The sequence below is a fragment of the Megachile rotundata genome, chromosome 2, assembly GCF_050947335.1.
Source record: "Megachile rotundata isolate GNS110a chromosome 2, iyMegRotu1, whole genome shotgun sequence".
In the NCBI taxonomy this organism is placed as follows: Eukaryota; Metazoa; Arthropoda; class Insecta; order Hymenoptera; family Megachilidae; genus Megachile; species Megachile rotundata.
In genome coordinates this window covers 12,787,454-12,799,509 of record NC_134984.1, presented here as the reverse complement: position 1 = coordinate 12,799,509, position 12,056 = coordinate 12,787,454, and the positions used below count along the sequence as shown (strand labels likewise).

Sequence of the window (12,056 nt, the reverse complement as noted above, 5' to 3'; positions counted from 1 at the left end):
TTCTGAGAGGCAGAATTACAACTCGGGTAAGTAGAATATAAATGGTCTTGTAGAATCAGATGTATGTGGTAAGACAAGGGAAACGAGGTAACGACTCTGTCATACCGACAAAATAAGACAGGCAGTCATACAAGGAAAATAAGACACATTGTCAGACAAGTAGAATAAGACAAGTGGATAGACAAATAAAATAAGACATGTTGTCAGACAAGTAAAATAAGACAAGCAGCCATTCAAGTAAAATAAGACACATGATCAGACCAGTAGAATAAGGCAGGTTGTCAGACAAGAAAAATAAGACAAACTGTCATTCAAGTAAAATAAGACACATTGTCAGACAAATAAAATAAGGCAGATTGTCAAAGAAATGAAATAAGACAAGCAGTCATTCAAGTAAAACAAGACAAGCAGTCAGACAAGTAGAATAAGACAAGTGGATAGACAAGTAGAATAAGATAAGTGATCAGACAAGCAGTATAAGACAAGTGAATAAGGCAAGCGGGAAAAGGCAAGTGATCAGATAAGTAGAATAAGGTAAGTGACAAGACAAGGGATGAGACAAGTAGAATAAGGCAAACTGTCAGACTAGTAGTATAAGACAAATTACCAATCAAGTAGAATAAGATAAACTATCAGTCAAGCACAAAAAACAAATGATTAAACTAGTAGGATGAGGCAAGGGATTAGACAAGTAGTATAAGACAGGTGAATAAGGCAAGTGATCAGACAAGTAGAATGAGACAAACTATCTTACTATCAGCATAAGACAAACTATGAATCAAGTAGATTAAGTCAAACTATTAAACTAGTAGTATGAGACAAGTGATCAGACAAGTAGAATAAGATAAGCGATCATACAAGTAGTATAAGACAAGCGAATAAGGCAAGTGGTTAGACAAGTAGAATGAGACAAACTATCTTACTATCAGCATAAGACAAACTATGAATCAAGTAGATTAAGTCAAACTATTAAACCAGTAGGATGAGACAAGTGATCAGACAAGTAGAATAAGATAAGCGATCAGACAAGTAGTATAAGACAAGTGAATAAGGCAAATGGTCAGACAAGTAGAATGAGACAAACTATCTTACTATTAGCATACGACAAATTATGAATCAAGTAGATTATGTCAAACTATTAAACTAGTAGGATGAGACAAGTGATCAGACAAGTAGAATAAGATAAGCGATCTGACAAGTAGAATAATTTTAACTTAATCAGACAAGTAGAATAATTTTAACTGAATTAAAAAAATAGAATAGCTGTAACGTAGTCAAGCAAGTAGACTAATCCGTAGCGGAATCACTATGAATTTTCCGAAGATAGACGTTTATCCCATGCTCGAGTTTGCGTAGGATGAATAATCGAAGGCCGAAAGCAGCAGTTAACCCAGAAAATCATAGGCGACGGAGATTTCGAGATTGTCAAGTTTGAGTTTATCGCGCGGGATTACGCGAGTTTATCGCGTTTGTTTGCCGACGAGCGATTACTCGTGCGAAGTGGATCGCTTTTGCGGATGCTCGAGATTAATTTCAAGCGTAATGCGATTGCCGAACGAGAGCAAAAGGGGAACAGACGGACCAACAGTGGCGCGCTGAGAGTGCAAACTGCGCTGCCGAGTAATTATTGTTGCCGCGTATGTACACCGAACGCTATCTCGTTTTTAGCCGGTCGTCAAATAAATCTCGTAATCAGGACACATACACGCATCACAGATCGCTGCGTCGAAATCGTATTCGTGTCCGTTTTTGAAATGAAAAATCGCGTAGCGTCCGGCGTCGCGTATCGCGAACAGGTCGAAACGGGATAGAAAGATCGATTGAAAAGCGATTAACATCCAAGTCCGTTTAATCGTTCGATCGGATCGTCTGTAAGTGAATCAACGAAATTGCCGTATTTTTTGCTTTCCCGATAATCCTTTCAACCCCCATTCATCGTAGTTTGTATGCACGAGAGAAATTTGCTCTCTTAATTTTTCTAATTAAATCCATCTAATCGTCAATGGAAGCTTTTCAATTCGAATCTTAACCTAAATTCGTTCGTCCGTTCACCCCACCATGCCGGATATTGCTTGATTATTACTCACGATCTTCAAACACGCTACCTAGAGATGTCGACAGATATTCGAACACCCCGCGGGACAGTTTCGGAAGGGCGGGGAGTCAGGATACCGGCAATCAGGTACGTTAATGCCAATCAATTATGTGTTGGGAACCCCTTGCTTCCCTCGATACCCCTCTCTCCATCTGAGTACCTTCGTTTACGAATCTGTTAGGTTCATCGATACGCACTCTGCTCGGTTATATTAGTTATCGATCTAACTGGATCCTCAGTCGATAGGTTAGTTTAGGCTCGCTAACATCGATGTGATAATTTCATACCACTGATACAGATATATTTGAAGAAATTTAACATACACACTATTATCACTGCTGCATATTAAAATTCTTAACCCTTTATATTTGGAGACTATTTTAATATTTAAAACGTCCCTTCAAAGGAGTCAAAAAGTTAAATTTTGTTATTAATAAAATTTTGTTAAATTTCAGAAGGAACTTTGATAATTGACAATCCTTCAATGCAACTTGTTAGATCTCCTTGCTTAAAAAAATAATAGTAAAATAGTAGAAATGTTCTTATTCGAATAATATAAATTTTAACAAGGAATTAGCTTAACTATGAATTAAGTTAGTGACGAATTATTTTTTGAGTTGAAATTACTATTAACGATTTGAGTAAATCCAATATTTTAATTAATGTCTCTCACATTTCATAATGCAAGCAATGATTATATCCAAGTGTATTTACCTCGACAAGAGGCGCGTCAATTAATTAACGTTAATTCCCAGCAAGTTGTTAGCTATTTCACGCTCCAGCCCGCGTGCAATTCAATTATCCTTAACAACAGGAATTTACAACGCCCTTAAACCTTAGTATTCGCCCAGAAAATCGGTACTCGGAACGATTACATACCATGTACAACGTGTAATCACATTATCGCGAGCGTTTTATCAATCTCTGTCAAACACCTGCACCCTTCCATCTCGGCTAACTACGGCGCAACATAATCAACCCTCTATCGATTACAACCCACCAATTTTACCCTCGACTCGAGCAAAAACCTGCTCGTTAACATAATTCCGACAGACGGCATTACGAAATAATTTACCGCGACGATCAATTTTCTTATCTTGAAACGGCACGAAGGATTATTCCGATACGATTCGTAACGTGGATGTTAAATTCTGATGTACTGAATTTTTTAAGCATCGAGTGAATTCTGACTTTACCTTTCTTGCTTTTTAATTATTTATTTATACTATTCTTACAGTTTTTAATTATAAAGTTGTTTCAAGTTGTCATCTTGCATTTTTTTTTGGATAACCTAACCTAATTTGACACCAGTCGACTATGAAAGAGACTGAACCTTAACCTTAATTTAATTTTTCTTAGCATACAATCTTAACACACTGCAACAAAATTAAAATTCAAAATTGCCAGAAGATCCGTCCAATTATAAATATAAATAAATATAAAGTGCTCTCAACAGAGTATTCCAAGAAACCGCCATCTTGTGGAAGAAATTCTTGGGTTCGAAGTGAGATGAAAGGTTAGATAACCTAACCTAACATAACCTAACACCAGTCGACTATGAAAGAGACTAAACCCAAACCTTAATTTAATTTTTCTGAGCACGCAATCTTAACACACAGCAACAAAATTAAAATACGAAATTGCCAGAAAATCCGTCGAATTATAAATATAAATAAATGTAGAGTGCTCTCAACAGTGTATTCCAAGAAACCGCCATCTTGTGGAAGAAATTCTTGCGTTCGAAGTGAGATGAAAGGTTAGATAACCTAACCTAACACAACCTAACACGAATCGACTATGAAAAAGACTGAACCCGAATCTTAATTTAATTTTTCTTAGCATACAATCTTAACACACTGCAACAAAATTAAAATTCAAAATTGCCAGAAGATCCGTACAATTATAAATATAAATAAATATAAAGTGCTCTCAACAGTGTGTTCCAAGAAACCGCCATCTTGTGGAAGAAATTCTTGCGTTCGAAGTGAGATGAAAGGTTAGATAACCTAACCTAACATAACCTAACACCAGTCGACTATGAAAGAGACTGAACCCGAACCTTAATTTAATTTTTCTTAGCATACAATCTTAACACACTGCAGCAAAATTAAAATACGAAATTGCCAGAAAATCCGTCGAATTATAAATATAAATAAATGTAGAGTGCTCTTAACAGTGTATTCCAAGAAACCGCCATCTTGTGGAAGAAATTCTTGCGTCCAAAACGAGATGAAAGAAACAATATTTAAGAAAGAAATTGTTTATTATTTAACTCGGTTAAACACCGTTTAAAATACCTGAGAGCAGAGAGAAATATTAAATTCAGTTTCTTGCTAGCTTCATTTCAAGTGTTTCTCGAGATTTCGTTAAAACCGAGCAAGGATTATGTCTGAGACTGTTCGTGGGTCCCGAAAGGATCGGTGAATGGTAATTGGTACACGCGAAGAGGCAAGTCTGTACGCCCGCGACTAATTGTCGCGAAGTTGCGGCTTAATTATCCGGAACGATCGAGGATCGTTAATTACAGGCTTTCGTCGCGTTCGGAGCCCACGAGAGGACAAATCTCGCTGATTTGTAGCTTCTGTCTTCGCGCGACTCCTTCGAGAGCCGAGGGAAATGAACCGATAATACTCTGTTCATACTTCAAATATGATACTCAAAATTAGACTTCCATTATTTTTCTATTCATCGTTTGAAGATTTCATCTTTAGAAATTTTTCAAATCTCTGGGTAGAGACTTTAATAGTTACGAAGGTGTCAAAAAATGGCTTCACTTAAAATGTGAACAATTTTTGAGGAGGTTTTAATTTGCAGATGAGAGAAGCTAGTTTATCCTTGCTCCCAATTTTAAATTTTATTAAAAGGAAATTAAGAATTCGTATTTGGTTCGAATCGCATTCTATCTGTATGGAGATATACGAGAACTCTATTGATATCGGTAAAATAATTTGAAAGATCGGAATATTCGAACGTGGAATAGCATCGTAAGATTTTCACCGGAGGATCTCGCGGGTGGAGACGCTTTCGGCCGCGTTTTCGGGATTGTCGTAAATTGCCGGTATGCTCATGTGGGCTGGTGTCGAGAGGACCGCGTCACCCTCCATCAGAGCGAAACTACTCGCGAAAGAGCAGTCTCAGCCTATCCGATTCTGAAGGCGAAGAATACGCTCGAATGGCAGATGCTCGCTTTCCATTTCGCTTCCTCTTCCAGCTCGCGTCGTTGCCTCTTTTACTTCGACTCTTTTCAATATTGCCCCGTCTCCTTCTCGAAACTACTTTCCTTCGATTTTCTTCATTGCACTCTCGTCGCGAGGATTTCTTACCTCGAAACTCCTTCTTTAGTAGCCTCTTTTTATTTCCGTGTTTCAATCGCGTCTGCATTACTTTATCAGTCAAACCATCTCGTTGATCCGCCCGCTGTTATCTCCTCTATTTTTATTAACCTCAACTCTCCATATTTATTTACTCGTATCTCCTTTTATATCGGATGTTGCGAGTTTGCCTCGTTAGTTTCGCCACATCTCATCCTTTTATCTGTTCAATCAGCGTATCGATTTCCTCCTCGTTGCAGTACATCGCATTTTACCTTTTTATCCTCTCTGTTTTTTATCCCCTGATTCTTTGTCAAGTACGAGTGCAGCGAAAAATCGGTACAATTTCATGTATCGCAGACTTCGTTAACCTTCTATCATTTTTCGCGGAGTCGGTTGTGATACATGTTTCGCTTACCTGAAGACAATGTCTCCTCGCGAGCCATCCAATGTGCTGAAGTTGGGGCGGATCTGGGAGAGCGGATGCTAATCGCAACGCCTTCAAGGTGAGAGCTGCCAGTGCCGAGTGCAGAGCGTTGAACCACACGTTCGCTTCGGCGTTGTCGGCGGCTCTCAACCAGCACTCATGTACTCCGTCTGGCGAATGCAGTTCCAGAATTCGACCCTCTGAAACGGACAAACAAGAACGTAATTATTCGTACATTCTTTGTGTACTTAAATTCTTCTATCTTTAAAATTTATTGTTAAAATCTTCTATCAATGTGTATCGTTGAAATGCAATTAGTTGTAATGTGATCTATGGAGGCACATAGGCAGAAATTTTTAAATATTGTCAATTTTAGTCTTGGTACTATGTGGTCGATTAGAGTTTATTGTAGTTGGGATACTTCTTAGGATAATATTATATTTGAAAATTACGAATATTTTGACTTGAAATATTTCAACTTGAGAATTAGAGAATTAGAGAATTAGAGAATTAGAGAATTAGAGAATTAGAGAATATAGAATTAGAGAATATAGAATTACAGAATATAGAATTACAGCATATAGAGTTGCAGAATATAGAATTACAAAATATAGAAATACAGAATATAGAATTACAGCACATAGAGTTACAGAATATTGAATTACAGCATATAGAGTTACAGAATATAGAATTACAGAGTATAGAATTGCAGCATATAGAGTTACAATAGATAGAATCACGACATATAGAATTACACAACATAGAATTGCAGAATATCAAATTACACAATATAGAATTACCGAATACAGAATTACAAAGTATAGAATTACAAAATATCAAATTACACAATGTAGAATTCCAGAATATAGAATCAGAGAATATAGAATTACCGAATACAGAATTACAAAGTATAGAATTACAGAATATCAAATTACACAATATACAATTCCAGAATATAGAATCAGAGAATATAGAACTACCGAATACAGAATTACAAAGTATAGAATTACAGAATATCAAATTACACAATATACAATTCCAGAATATAGAATCAGAGAATATAGAACTACCGAATACAGAATTACAAAGTATAGAATTACAGAATATCAAATTACACGAATAAAGAATAAAACTCCAAAATAGTTCTAAAAAATAATCAAAATCCCAAAGTAAAAGTAAAGTCACGTATCCCATTTCGGTCATCTAATCTCAGAGCATATTCACGCAAGAAAACGCAAAGGAACGACAAGTTTGGCAGACTTCCGAAGCAACCCCTTAAGAAGCACGAATCCCATTGAAGGAAGTCGAGCTCATCCCCCTGTAGCCTCTTAATATCCCTTTCCGAGGCAGACGGCCAGGCAGCAGGGGGCTATCAGGTTTCGGACTTAATAGTTTTCGCATCACGGGGTCGGGCAACATTATAAAGGCGTCATATAACTTCGTGAGTGGATGACAACTCAATTTCAAGTTGAGCCTGACGTTGCTCGCGTGCATCGCTCCAACCGGCTCGCTAATTTGTAAGCGAGGGCATCTTAAGTATGCGATGAAAGTGTAACTTACGCTGGCATAAATTGTTGCTAGCGATTATGCGTCGCGTTGTTTAGGATCGACCGAGCAAATAATTGTTTTAATACTTCGAGTATTATTCAGATTATTCAGGAATTGTTAAGGTAATTAGGTTTGCGTGCTATTAGCACGTTGACCGCCACAGTGGAAACTGACGTTTGTGGTCGGGATATAATACAGATTATTAAGAACAAGGGTACTTAACACGTTGACCACAAAATGTTGGTCAGACACAATATACAGATTATTAAGAACAAAAGTACATGATCTCTCAACGTCATGTTATGTGGGAGACCTAAGTTTAGTTTGCTTTAGTAATGTAACTTTTCAGCGTCAAACGGTTAACCTTAACCTATAATTTTCTACAATTGCGTCCTTTTGCTGCAACATTAAGGCAATTGAAGAAGGTTAAAAGTTTTGCTTTCAGCGATCCTTGATTGTACGTATTATAATTAGAATTGGAGCAAACATTCAATTGTTGTGAAAACATAAATCTGATGTATGACATTTCAACTGTAATATGCGTCACGACCATATGAGGTTGCAAAAAGTTTCAAACAGCATAATATCGATATAAGGTTCTCCAAATTTGAATAGAACAAGAATCGTCAATTTTCACCCCTTTCAAGGGTGTAAAACAAAGATTTAGTATGAGATATTTCAAAAATATCTCAGTTAATTCTCGAAGGTTACAAAGGACGATTCTTTAAAATCCTCCATCAGCTTTCCCGTGTCAGATGCGAAATCCCAAAGGGCAACAAGAAAGGAAAGGAGAAGAAGAAAAAAGGAAAATCAACACGCGAGATAGAAGCGTTTCAGAGTGGTTGGTGTATACGAGCGAAGTTAAAAGCACGCGATACCAAAACCATATGCTAAATGCGGCCACGTCGAGATCGTCTAAACACCGTGCTGTATCCGGTTACCCCTTGCTCGAGAGGGGTGGCTGGTTTGAAACGGCGAGGCAAGAAGACAGGCAGCGAAAGCAGCGGTAACAAACGTCCGCCGTCTCTTATACAAAGTATCCACTTCCACGTTCGTTTCTCTTCCACACTTTTAAGCGATAACGAACGTTACCAGCCCTCGGGGGATCGAGGGGTGTTGTTGCAGCGAACGCCGAAGGGGGTTGAAGGAGGGCCGGCGAAAGGGAGCGTCAGTTAACCCGACGCTGTTTTCCTCTCGGTGGAAGGTTAGTGTTTGCGACGACGACCCGAGCAGAGATGAACGTGGAAAATATTTCGACGATGTTGTCCCGTTGCCCTTAATCGCGCCAGGAATTTGACTGGGGAAATTGAGAGCGAAGGGAAATTGTTTTACTTAAATCACGGTTGTTGTTCGATGCTCTAAGAGATTTCGATCCTGAACAATATTTTTAACAGTTATTACGGAAATATTTATTTATTCAACGCTCGGCAATAATCACTCGACGGATATATCGGAACAAATTTTAACTGGAGAAGTTTCCAGGGGCGGTTATAGCGATCGTTTAAGTTTTAATACTTGACAAGCAACAGCTGTGGATCATTCCGGATTATAACGAAACTTTGCGAGTTCCTGAAATCTTTCGTAATTACAATCTTTCTATTATACTTTCTGGAAGGGTTGCTAAGTAGCGTTCAAATTCTCCGTTAAATAAATTGAAACGTCTATCAAGAATTATAAAGGGGATGTTAATATATTGATATATATGGGGTTCGTATGTGCAGATAAACTGTACCTGAGGATAGCTTATGACATTTTCCGAAGAGGACTTACAAGGATAAATATGGAAGCAGTTACTTTGAGAGATACCTTTAAGGACACACTGATATCTACATTATTACATATACACATTTTATACCATTCACATAGTATTTGATATAATAATATTTTATAGTGAAATATAATATTTATTATCGTAAAAATATATCTGCATCTTACTGTATTAATGGAGGATTATCTGTGGCTGCAGTACACTTCCCTGTATGAGTATTATTATACTAAAGTATCTATAAAAAAATAGAGTAATATACAGGGCGTCTCACAACTACTGTAAGCTCCTGAAATGGGAGGTGGCTGACGCGGACCAATCAGAGCGCGAGGCTTACGCATGCGCAGACGCGAGAGCGACAGCTTCAAGCCTAGTGGCTGAGCACGCGCAGTCCTGATTGGTCCGCGTTTTTCCTTAATATCTCAAGACCGAAGCTTCACACCACATTTTTGCAAATGGAAATCATAATCAGAATCACATCAGCTACTCCCCATTTCAGGGACCTATACTGTGAGATACCCTGTATAGGGTGCAACGTATGATTTTCGATGAAGAAACTCGCAACTATTTACATAACACAGAAACTTAATCTTGAGAAAGCGCTAAGGGAACAAATCGTCGTTTCGAGGTATCGACTTGTTCGTCCAAGAAGAAAACCCCGGGGAATGCAGAGTTGGAAATACGACGGTCGTTAAAGGCAGGTCGAGCTGGTTCATCTCGAAGACGATCCACTTCCATTCGTCAAACGGGCCCCGTTTAATTGCTCGCGACGGACATACCGTCGTGTCGGCGAGACAAGGGACTTCGTTTAATTAGCGAAATAACCGGTGCTGTCGTTAACTCGGCTCGCATCCGTCGATCCATACGTCGGCTTTCCAACGTGACCTGGTAATCTCGCTTCCGGTGTTGTGTATCCCCGCGTAATTTGCCTGCCTTTGATCAGCCATCCGTTCCCGCCAGCAAAACCGACTCACCACCACCACCCACGCCACTGTGGATCCTTTGTTTCTGACCGATAAGGTTAGTAAATTAGAGGCCGAGCGGCAAAAAGTCCAGAACGATGGATTCTCCGCCTCTCAAACACCCTTTTCTTCCAAGGATTTTTCTTCCCCGTTTCAAGAAGGTAACGAGATTTACGACGACCCTTTCCTTCCGCTCAACGACTTTAATTCAAATTTCCTGTTGTCGTTTTCCTCCTCCCTTCCGCCACCAAGTTTCCGTGGCTCCGTTCGCGCGCGATAAGAACCGTGTGTCGCGTTTTATTCAACAAGAGGGGACAGAAAAGGGGTGGACCTCAGACGGTGTCTGTCGAACTTGGATTGATCAATGTGTTGGTACGGACGATTTAAACACTTTGAGCTGGAAATTTTTCTGGTGTCTGGGCGGAATTTATTTGGTACTTTTTCCACTTTTATAACTGTGGGTCTTATTACTGCTACTTATTTATTACTGGTAAAGAATTGATTTGAAACTATAAATGTGAATCTCACAAAGGTAATGTTTCATACAAAGATGACTCTTGCTGCAATATACATTCTAAGACCTATTCAAGTGCTGAGTAAAGAAAACTTATTACATTAATGAATTCATCCATCCTTAAAACCTGTGTCTCTGACTTCTTTCTCCTGTCAAGCTATAATTCTTGAAAGAGATCTCTCAGAAACATAATCTCGGAAAACAGAAAATTCCTTTCCCTCCATTAATTCCTCAACATCGTTTACCCGTTATCTCGGACAGTTTCCGCAGCTTTCTCCCTAAAAATCCCGTGTACACCCCTTCCCTCTCGAAAACTACTCGACCACGTCTTCAACTTTAATGACAGTCTGGTCGCCCACGAGACGCGTCGTTAAACGTGACTCCATCCGCGCTGTTTTACCCGTTTCTTTTCTCTTTATTCGCCATTCGACACTGCGGAATGCCGTCGTTCGGTTTCACGTTTCTCTGAGAGCCACGTATTCCGACGTCTGACCAATCGCCAGTGTCTTCTACTTCGCGAGGAAAACCACGTAACCGAGCACCTTTGTTGTCCCGCGAGTCAGACGATAAGCTTGAGAAACCGACACTCGGCTCGCCTGCTATTTCCTCCTTCATTCTGATTCCGAGTCTTCATTTTACGTCCGCTGCTTTTAAGAATACCTATTAAACGTCCTCAAACTTTCGATGCAGTCTGTTTCCTACTATTTTTGTTGAATTTATAATGGGAGCATTTAAACGATGTTCATTGCTGGGAGCTGAAGGATTTTTCAAATTGAATTAACTCGTTATGTCTGTCAGATATTCAGACCGATTTTAATTATTTCACATTAAATGTCTCGCTTTCCAGTTTAAAATATCGTTTGGATATCAAATATTTTATGATGTCTTGAACCTGAGGACGTCTATAAATGTCTGTAGCAACTTCATTATATCAAAGTGTCGACTGCTTTTGATATAATCTAATATTTTCAGGATAAAGAATATCATGAGAATATTTCCAAAGAATGTAATAAATTTTTTAAGTGGGTATGAAGTTATTATGACATTGAGATGACCTTCATCGCCATAGTCTGATGTCTCCTTTGGATGTTCTACTTAAGTTGAACATCAGGTTATTGTTAGTACAACACTTTTGGTTACTGTTAATAAGGAGAAGTAGCTGATAGAAGCTTGTACGCTTTCAGAACATCTAATGAAGATAAAAAGGTGCTCAAAGTCTCAAAGTCACTGTGAATGTTCCAAGATCATTTCTCCATAAAAATAATTAAAATTAAGTGTAGCACCTTGTATAATAATTTCTCCTGATGATATTTTTATATTTTTATAAATAAGAAAATAATTGTGACCCTGTAGTTTTAAATGTGCCTGAGCAAAGCAATTTATTAGAATTTTTATTAGAAGCTTGTGCGCTTTCAGAACATGTGATGAAGATAA

General features: G+C 38.5%; 1 protein-coding gene across 2 annotated transcripts in view; it reads right to left on the bottom strand.

Moving 5' to 3' along the window:
- Positions 1–12,056, bottom strand: part of Syn1 (Syntrophin-like 1) — a 453,675-nt gene that overhangs the window by 72,169 nt on the left and 369,450 nt on the right. For both annotated transcript variants that reach the window (XM_076541971.1, XM_076541974.1), the window contains exon 4: positions 5,825–6,033. In XM_076541971.1, the coding sequence (XP_076398086.1) occupies positions 5,825–6,033 (209 nt within the window). The remainder of the gene's footprint in view (positions 1–5,824; positions 6,034–12,056) is intronic.